Below are 22696 nucleotides of genomic sequence, written 5' to 3'. Positions count from 1 at the left end.
CTGCTTATTTAACATCACATAAAATGTTGATCAAGAGAGAAAGAATATACATGTATTGTACATGTACTGTATCATCTTCTTTTTCCATATCTGTCAAACTGCTAAATTTCCATTCTTTCTACTTCCTCTTACTTTCATTACTGGTTATTGTTATGATACTACAAACAGAATAGCATCATTCGACTTCAATGTATAATGGTCTGGACAGAAATTATCACGTATATAACAAAAAACATATCTTGTTTCAAAGTGGAAGTATCGATTTGCTTTGTGCACATGCTGCCCTCCCCATTTGCCTGTCTCTCAAGCACCCTCTCTCTCTCTATCTTTTTATCTCCCCCCCCCCCCCTCTCTCTCTCTCTCTCCTTCTTTCCACCACCTAAACAATGTAAACCAATTAAGTTATCAGCCATAATTTCTGGTGCTAAGCATAGTTGTTAGCAGTTGCCACACCCATTCTAAACAGGGGATTTCCCTTTGAGGTAATGCACACAGGTCACCTCAGGTCACCTACAATAGCCCATGAACACACACACAAAGTGAGCGTTCAAGCATACATGTCTTTAGGAGTAGATTCAAGATTTTTTGTTGAGTCATCCAACCAACTTTATTTGAAACCTCAACAGTTATTACATGGGGTTGGATACAGCGAGGGTATTGTGTCTCTAGATACAAAGAAAATCAAAGAACAAACCTGCCTCTGTCTATCTGTCTTTCTGTCTCTCTCTGTCTCTCTCTGTCTCTCTCTGTCTCTGTTTATCTCTCTCTCTCTCCCCCCTCTCTCTCTCACACACACTCTCTGTCTCTTTGTCTTTCTGTCTCACTCTCTCTGTCACTCTTTCTGCCTGTCTCTCTTTCCCTCTGTCTCTGTTTCCAGCACTACCCTTCTCTTGGCCTATTATGTATTTCCTTTTCATTACAGATAATTACAGTTCATGTGTGAACCGAGACGGTTGGTCACAGGTTAATCCATGTATGTAATGAGTTTCCCATGGGACAATGTATCAGCACACACACACACACACACACACACACACACACACACACACAAGGTAACCCCATAGAATAGACCGTCACTGCCAGGAAAAAGGGCATACCTGTCAGAGCTATGTATTATCAATGGTAATAACGCCCTTCTAGCAGGAAGCCAATGATTACATTAGACGTAAATGGGACTTCTTCTCAAGACAAGGTTGAATCTGTTGTACCTTCATCATGGACTGCGTGTGCATGTGGTCTTACACACTGTGACAATCTTTCAGCAGATAGGCTTTGATTTGACACATTTCCAACTCTAATCAAAGAGACATTTTCTGCTTGCATGAGTTCAATTTACAAAGACTACGGGTGGTATTCTCATAAGTTAAGCCGGGACTAAGTCCAGACTAAACAAGAATTTTAGTTCACACTTCTATGGAATGCTAGGTTTCATCTTCCTCCTTCAATATTCATGACAAAGATAATCTACCAAAAACTTTGTTGAAATTCAGTTCATACTCATATTATCTTTTTCTTCCCATTTCATTGCAAAATTAATTTTTTGAACACTTTTCATTGAAGGATTAAAATAATCTGTACAGGGTAAATTAGTTTGCAACAGGCACTCCATAGAAGTGTGAACTAACTAAGTACGCGCTAACTTAGTACGCGCTACCGGAATACCACCCTACATTTTTAAATGAAAGATACAGGTTTGAATACGAAGCTTAAATCCTAGACTGGATTTGGCTCAAAGAGTATTTAAAGCCCCACTGCACTACTTATAGCTACTTGCACCCTCTATATAGCTAACAATGCCTAATCGGTGCCTGTTGGTTTCCCATGATCCCCTTTTTCTTATGTTAATTGAGAGCTGATTTGATGAGATAACCACCTGTCAGTGACCTTGCAGGGAGATATAATTCCCCCTGGCCAAACTACCGGGTAGTGCAGATGGGCTTTAAATCTTAGACTGGATTTGCCTCAAAGAGTATTTAGATACTACTGTACAAACCATGCAACCAAACAATGTTTTTAAAGTGAAAAAAAAATATTGTCCCAGAGATATTTGCTAAAATTATCATCAGTGACAAATGACAGTTTTTGTTACAAGCTTCTGATATTCTTGCTTCTGATTGGTTATGAGCAGATTTGTCACTGTTTTTTTTTACATTTGTCATTGATAAAAGGCTTTGTGAAACGGACCCCATACATTAATTATTTTGGACTGCAATTGCAAATGCCTGGAGATGTTTAATATTACTTGTACATGTAGGACTAATACAATCTAGGCTTGATCTAAATTCCAAAGTCATTATGATGTACAATGTAGGTGAAATCGAGTACGGGGGGAGGGGGAGGGGGGAGGAGGGGGGGGGGGGGTGCATGAGTGCATGACGCATATACTGTAGGTCTACCGCTATAATGTAAACAACAATGAGAAAATCTGTTTTATAAATGTAAGTATGTGTTCAAATACAGGACTTCCGGTACATGTTCATGATTGTTCAGCTCCAATCAGACAGTGATAGCCAACTTCCTAACCGAGAACAAAGCAGGAGTTGTATGTTCTCAAGCAATACATTTTTACCACAACAATTAACCCCAAGATGTAAGAAAGAGCATTGATGGTAAATATGTGCATCCTGATTGAGTTGGTATAAAAGGACCTACTGTTTATTGAAAAGTGAAAATGTGAAAACCTTTCTCAATCTCCCAAACCCTCATTCAAGAAATATATACATATTAAAAATTTAAAAATTTCTAGCATGATCAAAATACAACCTGTATATTACATTCTACACAATATCTCTCTAAATATGGATTTTTTTCCCTATCAAGCGCTTTGATATTTCCCTTTAATATTTCTCATCTGCATCAAATGCCATTAATATTCTTCCCTTCACTCCCCCCTTTGCCTGTGGGTGAGCTGGAGACACTAATATGGCTAGGATTTAGGATAATGCATTCATTTGGTAATGATGTTCAGCTAGATCCCTGGTGCCACAACTCATTGCGAAACTCAGGCACAAATGCAAGTCGGTAGTCTTCCAAATCATACCATAATCAGATCAGATTGGTTTGATGTGATTTTAGTAATGAGAGAGAGAGAGAGAGAGAGAGATATTTTGATGTGCAAATCAGAAGAATTCTTATGATACTTCTAAATAATCTTCTGTGTACCTTTTATCTTTATTGACTTTATCTAGTTGAACCTAAAAAAAATATCCCAATTATTTCAATTAACACAACACCTGTGTTGCAGATATCATCTACAATGCTTTTCCCTATCCTCCTGGTATAGATATATATAGATATATATATATATATATATATATATGTACATGTAACTGGGTGCTTGGTGGAATGCAAAGGTGATTGGATCAGTAATTGAAAAAGGAAAATTGCTACACAAAAAGCTGGGCGTACTTAACTCCGGGCAGCTGCACGTAATGTCTAATGACATGTAAAAGTTTTAAATTAAACCAAACTAAATAACAACAAAAAAGTTCTGAAAACTACAAGTAAAAGAATGAAAAACCATAAAGCACATGGTACAAATGAAACTTGATTAAAATGACTGAGAGCTAATTAATCTCACTTCTATAATATCAAAGTACTACGACTACTACTGCATGAGCTCCAGAGTAAAGCATTTGTTTAAATAATACACTGTCCTAATTCTTTAATATATCCACTAAAATTACATTGTTTGTTTCCAGGAATGGATGTCTTGCAGTTATTTATCAGACAACAATTCAATTCAAGAATAATTTATTTTGATCATAAATTTGCATCAAATACATGTAGGAAGCATTTCTTGGCCCACTACAATGAAGAGCCACAGAGTCTGGTGTCGTGCACTGACCGGTGCCATGCCTTCACATTACGATGGTGCTCACATACATCACATGGAGCCAGCAGATATCACCCGATTCAATCATGACGATAATGTCTACATAATAGTTTTTTCACATGTATTAATAGAGCTACTAAAATTACATTGTTTGTTTCCAAGAATGAATGTCTTGCAGGCTGCTGTATTAGACAACAATTCTCTTCAGGAATAATTTATTTTGATCATAAATTTGCATCAAGTAGGGATTATTCTGATTCTTTGCCCAATACAATGAAGAGCCACAGAGTCTGGTGTCGTGGACTGATCGGTGCCATGCGTTCACATTACGATGGTGCTCACATACATCACATGGAGCCAGCAGTTATCACCGGATTCAATCATGACGATAATGCCTAGTTTCACAGTCCAGACACTCCTCGTTTGTCACACTGGGTGTCAATGATGAGACAGTTAGGTTCTACAAGAGAGGCTTCGGAAACAATTTCTCTGGGTCAATATCCCACACTTACTAACTGAATTCCTAACTTCAATGCCGCACCAAACATAACGCTATAACCCTAAACCGAATCCTAACCCTATATAAACCTGATCTTAAACCGAATTGCAACCCTATCTTTAGATTAGAACCTAAATCTTTTAAAAAGTCTGGAGCATTTGTTGGGTAAACTTCAGTAGTTGGATTTTTCACAGAGAGCATGATCAGACTCGATCTGATATTATTAAACTTTAAAAAACATTCCTCAGTGTACCAGCTATAGAAAAGGGTATTGGAATGGATCTACTGTTGAGTTGGCTTGACAAAACAGGTTCAATGTGGAAGCTTGGATTATTATTGGTGCGATTTCATCGTATGTTAGAATGTATAATGCAGTGGTTTTTTAGGCATGGACATTTTGGGGGAAAATCCCTCTGCAATTTCTGGTGTCAGAGGGTAAAAAAAGCATGTTATACTTTAATACTGAAAACCCATTGAGAAACATTTAAATGTAAGCTCCGTGAACATAATGCATGTCTGTATAAATATGTAGCAAATAATTTTTTCTTTAATCTAGACAGGTGAGACAGATGTTGATTAACAAGGGTTTTTTAATCAATTTCATGACTGAATTTAGCCACGGGCACATTGTGATCAAAATCAGATACGCTGTACCATAGTGACTAAAGAAAATTCAACAAATTTGCAAACCATTATTGTCAACACCCATACATTTGTAACCTTGTCTTCTAATTTGTTTTGAAAGATTTGTCAGCACATGTTTTCAAAAGTCAAACAATACCTTAAAAAAGATGAATCATCATCATCATTCTCAATCATCATCCAATATTCATTTGATATTCACTCGGTACTACGAGACGATCAACTTACTACTGAAATACAAGACTAGAAACCTTAGCTTGGCTGGAGGGGTGACCAAATCAACAATCTGGGCTCTCGATCGCTCGCTTATGTCTTATTATTACTCTCAATCATATTTCATTTCTGAACTGAGTGGCACCACTCTACATCTACACTTCATCATCATCATATCTACAACAAACAAAGATATGGCAGTATTCATTTCAATGTTGGTGTGATTCCTAAACTCTTCAAATCTATTGGCACTTCATTTTTTCTTATTTCAGCATTTATGCAAACTGGTTGTTGTATTATTACATGTATGTGTGCATGAGCTTCATTTGTAGCTGTCCGTGTTAATTTGTTTATATTATATTTTTATGTGTCCATGTGCATTTCTACTATGACAATATCAAATTTACTTTGCCGCTGAATATACCGGTACGATAAACTATCTGCACTGAGCTGGAATATTCAACCTTCCTAGATCTCTTTGCAACATTCTTTAGGAGACATTGATGGATGGTTCTTCTTGCAAACAATGTTCCCCTTAGTTTTTAACCTTTCGCAAACACAAAAGAGCAAATTGGTTAACCTGGCCATGTTTACATGCACATGCACACATAGGAAAATTGGCACCATTATAGAGGCTGACAGGATAGGTTAATTTGAGAATGTATTTTTGAAAATACATGTAGGTTAGATAGCCTTAAAGATAAAGTTGAGTTCTGGTCATGCGATTGCATTGTGAAAGAAAAGGTGTGGAATGGATCAGAAAAAGTTGATCATGTAGCATGTTAGTATTGGTGTGTACTGCAAGGTTCTGGAGTCATCAAAATCATAATAAATTTGGCCCAGTCTTGGTAAAGTAAGTGGAGCCATGCTTTTCAGGGAACATGTTTAATCTGATGTTCTTCCACCCTTGCATAATAACAATGTTAACACTCACAAATTATTTTTTACCTCTTCCCAGAACTCAACCTTCTCTTTAAAGTTCATGAGCATTCCCCCATATTACAGAGAATACGATCACAAAAACTTTCAGGAAATCAACCTATGGCAATCTCAATAGCCTTAACTGTACATCACCCATTGAAATGTGTGAACTTGACAATGATGACATTTTAGTATACAGTGAAGAGTACACATGCAATCAAAACACAATTTCAGGCATTACAAAAGGGTATTGATGTCGTCCTTGAGGAGGTTTTTCTTGAAAATCTTTGTGATCGTGTTAGAGGTATGTCTTCTCTTGGTGCCTAAAGTATTGTCGAGATAAAAATAGAGCATCTAATCTGATGCCTGACATTTTTAAATGTAATCTTATTTTTCAAAGCAATACATCATGCACTGAGAGCCAGAAGGGCGTTAACTTGCATCTAATAACACAGCATTACAATGTAGCAGCAACCTCCTCTCTCGACGACGACGACGGGGGACATCAAAAATAAGAATGTTTGTGCAAGTGTGGTGGGTAACAAAACACCTACGTAAAAGGATGTGAAGTAATTCAGTGCTCTTGGGACTAGCTTGGCCAAGTGCCTGCTTTTTAAAATTGTGTCAATGTTTGGCACAAAAAAATCATCACAAACATCTATGATGGATCGTCCTCTAATAAAATCAAGTGAACTAATCTAAAGATAAAGATGAGTTCTGGTAAAAAAAAAAGAATTCTCACAGAACCAAACAAAACTCACTGAATATTCAAGATTACAAATAAATGTCATTTGCCAAACAATTTTGGTAGAAAATTTATACTGGCTGAGTAATGAGCATAGAAAGATTAGGAAATCAAGGTTACTAGCCCCAACACCATTTGTCTAGTCCCATACATCTTTCTGTCTACAGTACTTGTTACTTTACCAAGAATTGGCCAAATTAATTTATGATTTTCAATTTTTGATGACTCCAGAACTTTGCAGTACACACCAATACTTACATGTACATACTACATGATCAACTCTTTCTGATCCATTCCACACCTTTTCTTCCACAATGCAATCAGATGACCAGAACTCACCTTTATCTTTAATGTACGTACCCTACCTTCTTCACTACTGTACACGTACATGTACCCTACCTAATGTTAATTAGTTATACAATACAACAAAAATCAGGAGTGATTATTCAATTTTTATTTTGGTTAAATAATTGTATCCTTTACTACTACATGTACAATGTATATACAGATAGGCTGAAAATAGACGAACAAAGAGCTTGCCTCGACCTGATCCGGTCAGGGCCAATTTTTTTTTTCTTCATATTTTCTTTCTTTCTCCAAATTAACCAAATCAATAGTATTTGACCCCATTACATGCACTGATCATAAAGTATAATCAGCAATTGTTTTCTTTTCTTGGGTATTTTTCACAGAAGCGAATTCTTACAATAAGTATCCAAAATTGTTGTAAGGCATTGTTACAGAGAACACTGTACCAACTAATCTGTCTTGGTCAAATTTTGTGACAGCGTGATGGTTTCCTATAAATCATAACTTTATGGTTTTGAGCTCTAACACATTAAATGCTTGAATTAATTCCTATTTATTGTCCTATGATGACATCTTCACCACAATTTTTGCCCAAATATGGTCAGGCTTTGGTTCCCTGGAATGAATACACCTTTTTGTGAATTGTTGAGCAATGAACTTTTATGATTCGTATTTCAGAAAAACTTCCTGGTTCGGTACATGGAATGCACATTCCATGAATACATTCCTGAGATTTTGAGATAAAAATAGAATCATAATTTGTGATATAATCATTAAGATTTATTTCCTCAATATCACTCCAATGTTTTTGTGTGTTATATTATCATTACTATATTATCATTATTATTATTATTTCTATTACTATCATTTTTATCATTGTTATTATCAAAATATTATTATCATTATAACATAATTATTTTAATCTTTTCGTAACTGCATTACTCTATTATTGGGCAATTCTTGTAGCTTCAAATATCAAAATATCAAAACAGATATGATTTTCCTCAAAGAGGCACATGTATATGTACATGTATGTGTCACGCCTTTATCGACACAATCTGCATGAACAATCATACAAGGGAAATACCAGATTACAAACTTAGATAGGATATCGGGGAAGGAAAAGGATGGAGTATTATGAATTCTAGCCATAATTCCTTAATGATAAAAGGCTCGAGGAATGGAAAACAGAGTTATCATTTTACCTCCCCGAGGGAGATGGTGAGGATAGGATTTCTGGAGCATCAATCCGTCACCAATAGAATGCTAGGGATTCATCGCTAAAATGAGCTGAGCTTTCCAATGTAGCGGCTTTGGGTATTGTCTAGATGGATAATAATTGGGTATAACCATCATTTCTGCCTTGGGGAGGGCAAAGAGAGATGATAAAATGAAGTTTATTTCACATGTATATCATCTCCTATGCCAGAAAGGGGGAGGGGGGTAGGTATATAATGAGGTAATACCCTTCTGGCTTGCAAGAAATGAATATGAATCCTCAGTTCTGTATGATATGCCACTAAAATATCCCTAAGTTACCCAGCTGGTTGAATTAGCATTGAAAAAAAGGGGGGGGGGGGGGGGGACCAGACTTAAATTTTCAAGATCTAAATCAATTTTAAACATGTGAAATTTGTGGGATCTGGACTTTGGATTATTGGCACCCGGGTGTCCTTACTCCTTGTTAGAAGCTATAGAATATCATTCTCTGTTTAAAGGTAAAGACCAGTTTTGGAAATGCGCCACTCTTAAAATATGAAATGGAAGCTCTAATATTACCAATCATGTGAAAGAATATGTTTTGACTAATACATGATGATAAAAAATTTGCCGGGAAACCGCCTACTAATTCATATATTTGGTAAATTTGTTTCTCTCATGGTCTGTGAGAGATATAGGGTAGTCCCATATACATCTTTCTGTGTATAGTGCTTGTAACTTTACGAAGAATGGGCCAAATTTCTTATCATTTTGATGATTCCAGAACCTTGCAGATGCTAGATGCTAGATGATCAACCTTTTCTGATCGATTCCACAACGTTTCTTTCACAATGCGATCGCATGACCATAACTGGCCTTTACCTTTAACTCTTTCTGTGATATGGATGGAAACCCTAGATGGAGTGCCATCATATTTGTACAGATTATGTATATGCTACACATAAACTGTACATGTACATGTAACAATTTAGTCCACCATATGGCAGTCCATTGCTTGTGTCCACTAGTCGAGCAAAGCCAGTGAAGAGTTAAAACTTTCCATTCTTTAATGTTTTGATTGTAACTGGTGTTGTATTGTTCCACAGACCATTCCAGACTTCATCAAACTAAATTGTCCCTCTGAGTCTCTTTAACTGTAATAAGCTCCTAGGGATCTTCCATATTATGTGCTAATGTGATGTTTTCCACGCAAGCACATACCGGTGGCTTGACTAGGCTACTCTTACACTGCTTTACTGTTTAATACCGAGAGTGTGTTTAAACTTCCAGTATCTCTTCATAAAATTAATATCCGAAGCTCATATTTCGAATTTTGTGAAAGAAATCGTTAACTTACAGAGCAAAATCTTTAAGGAGATCAGTACAATTTAAAATGTGGAATTTGAGGGATCAGGGTTGCGTTTCACAGAACTTGTCATCAGTGACAAATGACATTTTTTGTTATAAGCTACTGAAATCCTTGCTTCTGATTGGTTATCAACAGATTTGTTACTGGCTTTTGTCATTTGTCATTGAAGAAAGGCTTTGTGAAACAGGTCCCTGGACTTAGATTTTGGGAGCCTGAGCAACCTGACTGCTTGTTAGGGTCGAGTCCTCGGATATCATGGATTCTACAGCGTGTACATGCAATGACCACTTACCATTCTTTAGCGTCTTGATTGCAACTGGTGTTGTGTTATTCCATAGACCTTCCCAGACTTCACCAAACTGTCCTGTCCCTCGAAGACTCTTCAGCTGTAACGAGCTCCTAGGGATCTCCCATTGGTCTACGGTGTTGTATGAAAGGCCTCGTGTCTGAGGCTTTTCAATCTGAAATTTCACAAGAGAAATAAATAAAGATATTTATGAGCAAATAAGACCATGCTATTATGTTGGTCATGTGATGTGAGGGGGAGGATTGCACAAGATCTTGTTGGAAGGAATGGTAGAGGGTAAACGAGAAAGGGGTAGACAGCGAATCACTTGGTTTGATGATGTCAAGAAATAGACTGGTCTTAACTACGGAGAGGTTAGAACAAGGGTACATGACAGAAAGCGATGGAGGTGGATAGCCACCAACCCCTTGCGAAGGGACGGCACTAGATGATGATGATTTTGTCCCGTACCTACGTAGGTTGTACTGACCAGAGTGATCATATCTAGGAGCAATGTACGGTACATATTGCAGGAAAAAAGACACATTTGATATCCATTTATGTTCAGAACTCCGCAATGTACTTGCCAACCTATTGGAAAACCAATTGATCAAATATCAAGGACTTAAAATTTCTATTATATACATGTAACATGTATCAATAATTACGATCCATCAAATGAACAAAAGAAAAGTCATTAAATCTGAAAAGATGACATTATGCAATGCTATCTGTGGCTTCCGCACCATCGGCTGTTAATTATCGGTTAACAATGTGTACCATGAAACTAAACCTACACCCCTGAGAGGCAACATAAAAAAAGAAGGCAAACATGATAATATTATGCCTAAATAGTAATGGCGATGTAAGAAAAAAAAATCTGCAATATCAAATTCTCTACAGTTTTAATTTTTCCCCACTTGATTTTATGTAGGAAATAAAATTGATGCAGGCGTTTTTTCTATTGTCCATGAACAAAATGTTTTTTCACCAAGGTGAATTAAGCTTTCATAGAACTTCCTTGAGAGAATTCACAGCACTGAAGAGCTAGAGGGTGCGTTCAAGCGATTTTTTTGAAGCTAGAATCACAAACATGAATCACAAATCAAAACGCTGTTAAAAACCCGTACAGACCGCGATAATGACGATAATGAGACCTCCGTTCCTTCGAGCAATTTTTAGCGACTGTGATTCTGCAGAATCACGATACAAAACGCATCTTTTTCAGCGTTTCATGTTTGCGTTTTAAAACACATTTATTTTTACGACCGACGAAATATCGCTTGAACGCAACCAAGTTCTAAACTAAACGTCTTTGAAAACCGTGTTTCTAGGAAAGATAGGTGCTCTACTGTTGCCACAACAGCCAATGAACACCATCAAACCAGATTAGATTTCACTTCGAGTGTAACACTATATCTCATTTTCAATGGGGCCCTCACTATAGACTGCATATAATATACAAGTCTGACATGTACAACAAACACCTCTATCGGTCCTTTACAGTACATCACACCTCTAGCTTATGTTTATTTCATGCATGCTCAGTTGTATATTGGAGAAGTTCCTTTTAAATGATACCAAATCTGTAAACAACTGTTTGCTTAAGTGAGGACAGTTTGGGTAGGAAATGCGTTTATTCTGCTAAAAAAGTCCCTTGCATTGAACATTTATAACATCTGTTGTTGAAATTTATCATCATGTCCTAGGGTAGTTGGATAAGTCGGTGTACATGGAGCCTATTCAATATGATTTATATTTCACACCCTATTATAAAGGCCTATATCTTAGAATAGATTGTACTGTTTCTAATGACAAAAATGAATAAATTAATACTCATATTTCCTTTTTAAGACATGTAAAATCAAAGGTATCATTGAAAGACCATGTATTTCACAGACCAATGACATCACAGTGAAAAGAAAAAAGAAAAGAGATTACTCGATGAAAATGAATAGGATGGAGCTCTCTTGTATCCTACCTCGTGTTTGAAGTGAAGCAAATAATACTAAACTAATTATATTTCATTAGTATTTTCTTTTAAAATTAATATCCACTTGTGATTTGGAGCAGGCTTATTAAAGGGCTTCAAATTGTATTTTCCATGTTTGTTATTGTTTGCTTGTTTGTCAACTCTACACTGGTTCTGAATATTGACAGTTCATGAATATGTAGGTTGTAATGAAAGACGGACTTGCTCATAAATTTACTGGTTTATTAGCAAATGTACATGTAGGCCTCGAGTATGGTGCATATGATACATATAAGCTGTGGTTTTGATCAGATTACATTGTGGTGAACTTTTAAGCAATGTAGATTTATGCTAACCATATAGGGCTTTGTAGATCCTGGCATTGTACAGGTAGTAAAGAACTGCGGGTTGAAATGGATTTAGAGTTGCATGTCTCTGTAATACAGTGTGGATTATCAATGACGTGGGGGCTTAGTGCAAAGTGGAATGAATTAATATTTGGGGTTAATGCGGACAAGTCTCATGTCCTAATTCATTGGACATGTATTTTAAAATAAAATTTCATCTGCAGCTGATACATGATCTACATAGTTGCTGATAAAACAGAAATCTGTGCAGGCAAAGGGCCTCTATTTAATTTCCACAATTTTGGGGGCCCATACATGTATGTAGCATATACGGTTGTCTGTGTCGAGGCAGTCAAGCCCTGTATTAGTTAAGCTCAAAAAGAGTTTTAGTAGCTGAAAAGAAAATTGGTATGAAACATTTTTAATAAAGTTTTACACTGTGTCCTTGTTTTAAAAGATACAGTACATGGGCAAGATCGGTTGATATTTTTGTGAATTGTAGTGTAAATAATGGAGTGGAAGGAGTGCTAGATCACGGTTATACACCGACTACAATGAGACCCGCTATTTCTGATTTGAGAAATAATCCGAAGTTACAATCGCATCTTCATCAGCTCGAGACTTGACCTCGAAACTCGAGCTCGAGAAATTAGCTCATGATATTTTGCTCAGTGTTCGCGCATAGTGCAAGTGCTGCTGAGGACGCACCAGACAAATACATGTAGTGGGATATTTTGCAAACTAGCCCAAGATATCTTGGGATGATTATCTCGACCAAAAATATCCCGCTAATTGCAACTACGGGCTGAGGAAAACGCAAATTAGCTGGATAACTTGCGATCGGGATAGTTAAAATAGGGGGTTATTTTGCAATCTCGAGCTGATGAAGATAGGCCTATAGACATTCAAAGAATTAAAGACTACTAACCAACACACACGGTCTCCTGAGGTTAACACACAGACCGTCAGCGTCCCTCTGATAATGCTGGACCAGCTCCACCAAGGTAGCGAACGTACATCTCCTTGCGATGAAGTATCCACCCTCATCCAGCTGTCTGATACGGTAGTGTTTGATTGTGTCTCCATCACGCACTAAACAAGACAGGAAAAACAATATATGGGACAGTGAGACAAATGTGGATAATGATAATTTCTTTTCTGATGTCATTACTCTTTCTTCTTATTTATGGTATTGATTGTTTTGCGAAGAGAGAAGGGATCACAGGTATGACTGAAGAAGGAGGAGAATGAAATATTGAAATGAAACCTTCTCCAAAAGGGCCAAAGATCATTTGATCTCTCTCTCTCTCTCTCTCTCTCTCTCTCTCTCTTCCAGCCTAATGAAGAAACTGACATTTACCACAAAGAATGCATTCAAATGAATTTGATATTTTCTTTGCTATAGCCAAGTCTGACATAAAACAACCAAAAATATAATATCTTTGTAACAAACTTTCCATACCAATTCAATTTTGAATCTATTTCTAAAAATGAGCAATGCTCTAACCCTATCAACCCCCTACCCTCCAATTTTCTACTAGCCCAGTGGATGTCGGAAGCAAGCTCAATTACTTGCAGCTTTTTCTTTCATCTTCCTACATGCATGCATCCTCATCGATATGAAGAAATGAAATTCTGGGTAAGCTGAGAAAACCCATCCTGTCCGTGTCTGGAAGCTATCTTCATATTAAGTTTCTCTCAATCAACAAGCTCCATGTGGCTCTCCATATCATCATACCCTAGTCTAAGATTCTCAGGCGATATGGCAAAATTTCTTTGATAATATTGTAAAAACTATGGCCCGAATTCACAAAGCAAGGTTTGAGCTCAAACCTCCTTTTGTTATTTACAAACCAGGTTTGTAAATAACAAAAGGAGGTTTGGCGAAACAAAAGGAGGTTTGAGCTCAAACCTTGGTCTGAGCTCAAACCTTGCTTTGTGAATTCGGGCCAATCTGCGCATGGGCAGATAAAGGTCATTAGCTCCCAAATTGTAAAACCATTGAGAAGAACACTGGTAGCGTGCTCAAAGTTATGGAGTTTTCATTTAATATGCATCGACAGTACATTTATCTCATACACAGGTGGAAGTATTCTTCTCAAAAGTCAAACAATGGAATTCATGAAGCACCTCCATCACTTTGGCAGTGATTATTCTAAAATGCAGAAGTTGGACGAATCCATCGTGTAAAGATCTGTGGATATTTTTGGGTCATGCGTTCCGAAGCTATTTACAGATCATTGATTTATCAGAAATTTGAATGATGATAAAATTGCACTTATTTAACTCGACTGAATAACAAGGGCTTTAACATAGTAATTATGTCTCAAAAACAAAAATATTTCTACCAGCAAATTCTGATGTACACATGTCACATGTATGATTAATTATTAGAAATTTATGATAGATAATTTCTCCCTAATTTGAAGTTACATGTAAGCGCTTTATAAGCACTGTTGTTATTATTATTATTGTGAAAAGTAAGAAAAGCTCCAGAGAATAAATCAGGAATTACTATGACTAGTAGCAAATTTGTGAATGAAAATGATATATAAGAATGAAGGAAAATACGAATGGATACATGTGATAGTGGTTCTAGAAAATACATGGTTTGTGTAAACTGTTCCTTTTTCAATAGAAAACTTGGAAATTAATTTACATTTCAATATTTTCATAGTTTACTGCTTCATAATATTGACCTCTATATGTAGTTAATAAACATGCTTCTCAGCCCACAAGAAAACGTCTATTTGAGTATCCTCAAAATCAAATGTATGAATTATACTGAAGGTATGGACTCGAATGCAGTCTAAGACTAGCATGATATAAATGTGCCTTCTTCACCTATCATCACTGGCTCATCTGCTTCTCTCTCTCTTTAATCACTATCCCAGCTCTCTCATCTATCTCCTCTCATCTCTGCGCAGGAGCTGTGTTCATACCGATAAATGACCATTTACACTGTAATGGATACCATCTTGGATGTGTTCTATACATGTGCCATATTCACACTTGCAGTCTTAATCTTAATTATCCAAATTCTAAAATTGAATCTGAAATGAGAAAAATATCATCTTTCCTCCTAAACGGGTACCTTCAAATTGCATTGTTGTTCCCTTGAGGGGGAACAAGGGGGAGTTTCACAAAACTTGCCATCAGTGACAAATGACAGTTTGTGTTATAAGCTATTGAAATCCTTGCTTCTGATTGGTTATCAGCAGATTTGTCACTGATTTTTGTTATTTGTCATTGAAAAAAGGCTTTGTGAAACGCCCCCCCCCCCCCCCCCTGGTGTCCTGAAAGGGGGGTTGGCCGGGACCGGTCAGGGGCGGAGAAAGAGATGCAAGAGAACAAGGCCCCCCCCCCCCCACATGCACAGAGACAGAGGCTACGCCAATGCTGACAAAAATAATCCCAATGTATCTTTATCCCTCTTTCTGACCTGTCTGCAGTAGCTGTGACCATCCCGAAAATGATCTCAATTTTTTGTTAACCTTTCAGATTCATAGGTGGTCTTCAATTTCAAAATTCCAAAGTTGAATCTACTAAGTTATATCCTGAAAATTAATCCCTTTTTAAAGCCTGTCTGCACTAGTTGGGCCAGAAGGGAGTAGACCACCAAGCTTGGTCACTTACAGGTGGCTTTCTCATCAACTCAGCCCTGAATTAACATAAGAAAAAGAGGATCATGGAGAACCAACGGGCAACGCTTAGGCATTGTTTTCTATATAGAGGGAAATGTAAAGTCTGATACTTTAGAAAAGTCTTAGTACCAAGATGATTGATGGTAAAATAAACCATGATTGACGGCTTACTTTGTGAATATTTGTTGGTAATTCTGGTGGTACCCTATGGGTATTCATTCACACAATGCTAATCCATGGACTGTACGTACATAACTGTATATTGGGAACACCCACTGACGATTCAAACATTTGCTCCAATCAGCTTTCATCAAATGTTAACACAGTCATGATGTTTGTTCTAAAAGAGGAGATCTAGCTACCAAAGAGCACATCCCCCCCCCCCCCAATTCAGACTACCCAAGTTCATTGTTTGGCTAAACGAACACTGTATTCATGTAATAAGTAATTCATTGTTTCTGGTCTGAATGAATGATTTACAATGAAACAACATATAGCAAAACCAAAATGCATGTTTAAGCATTATTTCAAACAAAAACTTGATGGAGAATTAGGGTCCCCTTCTCCTCTAAACATTGTATCGTATACAAAAAATAGAACTGGGGGGGGGGGGGGCTTGTGGTGAGTGGGCACTAATGATCGGCTCGCTGTCATGACAACTAAATGCTTAAAACTATTTCCTTCATATAATGTTTCTTTACATAAGCTGTTGTTAATCCATTGCATATGCCCGTTTTGTATTCAACGATACACGTTTCTTTATACGTGTTTCATACAAATTTCATCTGGTCTGAACGGGCTATATTAAAGACATATTTCTTGTACAAATAATTAAAGAGCAAATATTAGGTGCATGCCTCGATGTTTTTACAGATATTTTTGCAGAAGGCCTTGCTATGGACTGCAATCACAAATTAAATGAAATCTAATATTGGGACGAGGAAAAAATAAATAAATGGTATTTGAGGAGTGGGTTGATCTACCTTGTTATTGTGGGCGAGATGGGAAATGTCACGTACCTGCTTTTAAAAGTATGTTATGATATCGTCACTTCAGAACCAGAAGGTAGTTATTATCTCTGCATTGAAGTATATGAGGCACACCGCCTTCTGGCTCTAAACAGACGATATGTCCTATAATTTTAACCTTCTCTAGCTCACATGCTTGTAACATTCTAGAGACTGCTAAATAAATGTTTATCACTTATACTATTGCTTCTGTGCACTGCTGGCCCTCACTTGCTTTTACATTTACAGATGTATTGTTGTATTTAGTTGTAAGCATTAAAAGCTTCTTCAGACATATGCCGGAAAAAACATGTGTTGTTTTCTTAACATGTAAATGAATGGCAAGTATGCTCAACAGGGTCCTGCGATGTGTATTACACTTTATATGAACAGTTATGTATGTCATAAAAAATGCTCTTTAACATGTCTTTTGTTGATATCATTCTGTCTGTCTGTATATTATTTAAATCTTTCTTCCCTAATTTGTTTGTAGTTTTGTATGTCCCTCTCCCTCTCTCTCTCTCTCCGCCTCTTTAGTCTCTAGTCTTTGTTCTTTGTTCGTGTAGCTACATGTACATGCGTAGATCTGTCTGTATCTGTCTTTCATTTTAAACTTTCTCCCTCAGCATCCCTCTCCTGCTCTCTCTCATATGTCTCTAGTTGCCATTATAATTTCCTTTGTAGATCGCCTCTCTCCTTCTCTCCCTCTCCCCCCCCCCCCTCCCCCTCTCTCCTTTTCTCTCTCATTTTCTTTCTCTCTCTCTCTCTCTCCTTCTCCCTCTCTCTCTTTCTCTCTCTCTCTCTCTCTTTCTCTGTACAGTGTATCGTTTGACGCATACATCAGGCTCACATACTGTACATGTACCAGCTCATACATGTATACCCTCCATGTCTTTTCTCTGTCACAGTGTCTATACCTGTTTCTGACTGGAGCTAAGTGACACAGGTCAACGTGCATCCCGGTGAACGCTTTACCAGACTAACAACCTCAATGCAAATCAGTTTAACAGTAACACTCAACAAGATTTCCCACCATTCATTCTCTATCCTAGCCTAGGAGGCTGTGACAAACTCTCTTTCACAAAGAAGTGTATATATATATATATATATACAATGTGACTAGGCTGTGACTTCTATCACAATGTACATAGACATAGAGGATCGTTCCCTGTAGATAGAAATTGCAGTGTTCAAAAGTAACTATTAAAGGGAAAGTCCACCCTGAAATTAAGTTAGTTTTAATAGGAGTAGAAAAATGAGAGAAACAAGTCAGTGAAAGTTTGAGCAAATTCGGATTAAAAATAAGGAAGTTAGGATTTTTGAAGTTGTGATCAATCAAACACAAATTGGCAACTCTATGACGTATCATGCGAGCTCAACTTCCATTTGCTCAGTACTAAAAAAATCTAAAATTTTCATTTTCCCTCAAGAAAAATTTCAACCATACATGCACCCTAAATATAATAATTGCAAATATGTTTCTATACTCCCCCTGCAAGGAACAAATATATATTCCGTCATCAATAACGAAGAAAACATGATTTTATGGAATATTATGCACAAAGCAAATGAAGGAGAGCTCGTATAATAAGTCACAGAGTTGCCAATTTGCATTTGATTGATCACAACTTCAATAATTCATAACTTTCTTATTTTCATTCAGAATTTGCTCAAACTTTCACTCACCTGATTTTCTTATTATTCTGCCTCTATCGAAACAAACTTATTTTGGGGGTGGACTTTCCCTTTAAAGATATTTGGTATGAATATGAATCAAGATTATCCAACTGAAATTTAAGCGATTGCAGCAATTGTAAAATAACAACTATATTAAAAGGACTACAATAACTGTAATAATTTGAGCTTGTAAGTGAGAAAAAAATTGTTTAGTACATTTTTGCTGCTGTAGTTACTTATTTAAGATGTTGAAATAGGGCAAGTATTTAAAGGTACTATGTCCCATTTGCAGGCCAAAAAAATGAAAAAGTTTAATTCCAACTGCATTTGAAAGAATACTAATATAGAACTTCCCTAAAAAAGATGGGGCTTGAAAATGTCTTTAAAGTGGGAAAATAATGACTATTAGTTGTCAAATCGACTTTAGGGCTATAGAGCCCAAAAGTAATAGTCTTGATTTTCAGATCATTGTACCGAATGGTCATACGTTTTATGCTGCGCAAAGATTCAATCAGTTTAATCTTGGCCATCACAAGAAGTGGGTTATTGATGTAGACAAATGCTCATGTACCCTTTACAACTCTTTTCATGTATGTTATTACCAAAGAAGAAAAAAAGCCAGCCAGTCACTCAATAGTGTCTGACAGTGAAGTCTAGCAAGTAAACGGGTTTCCTTGCATAAATTGAATATGAGGACACTGCTAACGTTTAAATTTCACAGATAGGACAAACATGACATATTCATAATTCCTGCAAAGTTCTACAGCATTTTAGGTTGGCTGCAAAAGGGACATAGTATCTTTAAAGGAGCTTGCATATTAAAATCATACACCGGCTGTATATCAATTTGGCTTGAAAAGAAAGAAAGGTTGTTCATATTATTACTGTCTATTTATAACAAAAGTACGGATTAAACTCATAGAGCCTTTCGACAAAGTATTAATGCATTTAACAATTTAGAAGACAATAATCCTATTATATTTTAGTGAAGGGAATACCATGTACATGGACAATTCGCCTACAAATGATTCTTGAAAGCATAGGCCAGCAAATGAAATTATCATTAAATCCAATTCACAAGGGAAATAGAGCATATAGTTATACATTTGTACATTACATAAATACGGAGGTACGTATAGAATGCAAATGGTGTGTCATATTTATGCTATGGTGACATGAAAATACATTACCACGTTAAAACAAGCTAACAAAGAACAAGGAACGCATGAAAGAAGCAAACATTAAACAAATGTATAATTTACATGAATTCATGAAAAGGGAATGCAAGAATGCATGCTGAAAAATTGCACTTGAGAGTAACAAAGGGGTATGACAAACAATTTCACTTTAAAGATTGTAGACATACCTGGTTTCATTAAAGTGAATATTGTTGATTATGAAAAATTCCATTTGAGCTGAAGGTTCTTTACTAGCAAATTTTGGGATTCATCACTTTATTTCCAAATGAAGTGTGAGTTTATAATTAACAAACAAGCATATTTTCTCAAAATAATGAAATATGATTTCTACCTTTGGTTTATACTGAATACGTGTACTGATTTAAAAGGATGTTGGTTTACTCTCAACCATAATAAATCAAACACTACATCCACGCATTTCCTTGGGACAATTGCCACAACAATTTCATTCAGTTATTTAGGTTGCCAAAACAAAACAACACAAACACAGCAATAAAAATTTAAACAATTTTAAAATAATTAAAACCTCACTCCTACACAGTGGTCTCAATTGAATGAACCTCCGTGAATGACAATCAAACAATTAAAAAGAACCCACAAAGTTCACTGAAAGAGATATTTGTTTATTCAAATTGCTGCTTTTATGCAACTATTTTTCTTTGTCATATTAAAGAGTTTATGTACAGCTCTGAACTGTTTTTTTCAACAAAAAAGGAATTTCAAGAGTCATGTACATGGATTTCTATTAAATAGGTTACAAGTATAACAGTAAAAACATAGACAATCAAACACACAGATACATATATTTTCAAGATGTAATGTGATACTGTGTATTATTTTATAAATATGCAGAATATATGAACATACAATGCAGTTACAAATAGTTACAAATATATTTGGAGAGTGGTTAAAATTTGGAAAGCTCAAAAAAAGCTTTGGAAAATCAAAGTAGAGCTTTAGGGGGGAAGGAGTCAAAGAAAGAAGAAATAGCTGTATACCTCACTTTTTCAATATTAAAACAAAATAACAGAATGCTCTGGTGAGCAGAAAGTATTTTTGTAAAACAAAAACGCAAAGAAGTGTAATTTAGTGTAATTACGGTGTATAATGACTGAAATGTAATTCATTATGAAGATACATGATTAGGCTGATGAAATGGTTTAAAGCTGACGTCATTAAAAAACAAAACATGATGGATGAGAAATAAAATGGAAAAAAGGGAGACGCAAACCATAAAGCCTTGAAAATACATATATGTATCATCCCAGTGATAGATGCAGGGAATAATTTTCCTCAATTTTTTTGATTAGCAATTTCAGCCGATGGATAAATATTTCAAATGAAATTCTGTACATTTCTATGAAAGAAAACTGCTACACAAAAGATATTTTGTATAGCAGTCATGCAAAAATGCATAGCAAATTGCGATGCGATACCAGGAAAATTATTCCCTGTAGATGTTCTATTTGATTAAATATTCCTTATTTCCCATGAAAGTGTCTTCAATATATAGATGGTGGTGATTTACAGATTTTGTTAATTTTGTTTACAGTGAATCTATGATAAATGCGTCTATACAACGCCAGACATGAATCTCATAATATGCAAGCTACATGTACATGTACAGTGTACATCATAAGGGTGATTATATAAAGCCGTCAAGCTCCGCTATAAATCCAGCAATAATGTCAACCATGAATTATATGCAAAGTGTTTCAGCGAGAATCAGATATCATTGCAATCCGCGAAGAGTCAGAAACCCTGCATCCAGAAAACAGAGGCAGCTCAAGATTTCCTTGATTGAGTACAGCAGCCATGATGCTATAGCTTTGCTTCAATTTGGCAAGGATTGTTTTGGTTTTACTTTATTGGGTTACCTGATAAAGAGTGATCATTAACACTACTCTCGCTCTTTCTCAATAGGAACGAGCCGTGATCGTTTCCATCTTTGTCCAGGAACTTCTCCGCCTCTGATCGCTTGCACCTCCCAAAATACCACCTGACGGTCGGTGCGTTCACACAAAACATACGGTGAGGGGGAGGATGAGTGAGGAGACAAAGGAGAACAAGACATTGAAATGCAAAGTTAAACATGGAAATGAAACATTCATCGTTTTTGTCATGCATATGTTTACCTGAGAGGGAGTAATCCCCGACTCGGCTTTCGCTTTCTCGTATAAGGAATGATCCATGCTCGTTTTGAGATAGAAGCAGCTTTTTCTCAGCATCCATACGCTTTATACTGCCAAAGAACCACCTATGTATAGTAGCGAGAGAAATTGGCAAATACATTCAAGTATATATTAAATCAGTTTGATTGCAATACTAGATTTATAAATAATGTCATCTGGTAATCATTTGAAAGAAAGGATATGATTTACAATCTCTCCTTCTACCTGTCGTGGAGAAATAAATCATCTCCAAACTCCTGTACATGTACAGTATGTCAACGAAGAACAAGTAAATTGTAAGAGAATGAAGAAAGATATTTTCAGAACTTACAAGCAATACATGTACTAGAATAAAATGCATATATTGTATGCCAGTTAGCGTAAAAACCAAAAAGTTGCAACATATTGAGCTACAATATATGGGGGATACATTTTTAATCCTTTACACACAAAAAACATTAACATAGAACATTGTCATAATACATGTACAGCTAAATTGTTCATTTTCTTTCTCATAAACTTTTAATAATACAGAGCCAACAACCTTCTGGCTCTATACAGATGATATTGAAACTACATGTATGTTCTACATTCTGATTCGCATACATGTACATTGTACATCTGCTTCTAATGATTCTAAAGTCACACTTTTATTGATTG

General features: G+C 36.2%; 1 protein-coding gene across 3 annotated transcripts in view; it reads right to left on the bottom strand.

Moving 5' to 3' along the window:
• FRK (Fyn-related kinase) overlaps positions 1-22696 on the bottom strand; it is a 67367-nt gene that overhangs the window by 23369 nt on the left and 21302 nt on the right. For 2 of the 3 annotated variants that reach the window (XM_030983427.1, XM_030983428.1), the window contains exons 2-4: positions 22001-22122; positions 13267-13430; positions 10026-10194 (exon numbers count right to left, since the gene is read on the bottom strand). In XM_030983427.1, coding sequence (XP_030839287.1) covers positions 10026-10194; positions 13267-13430; positions 22001-22122 — 455 coding nt within the window. Of the gene's footprint in view, positions 1-10025; positions 10195-13266; positions 13431-21742; positions 21937-22000; positions 22123-22696 lie in introns of those variants that run through there. The other variant, XM_011682865.2, reaches the window with a different exon arrangement.

Source organism: Strongylocentrotus purpuratus, unplaced genomic scaffold (assembly GCF_000002235.5).
Source record: "Strongylocentrotus purpuratus isolate Spur 01 unplaced genomic scaffold, Spur_5.0 spur5_scaffold_13, whole genome shotgun sequence".
Classification (NCBI taxonomy): Eukaryota; Metazoa; Echinodermata; class Echinoidea; order Camarodonta; family Strongylocentrotidae; genus Strongylocentrotus; species Strongylocentrotus purpuratus.
This window is presented reverse-complemented; position numbering and strand designations above follow the sequence as displayed.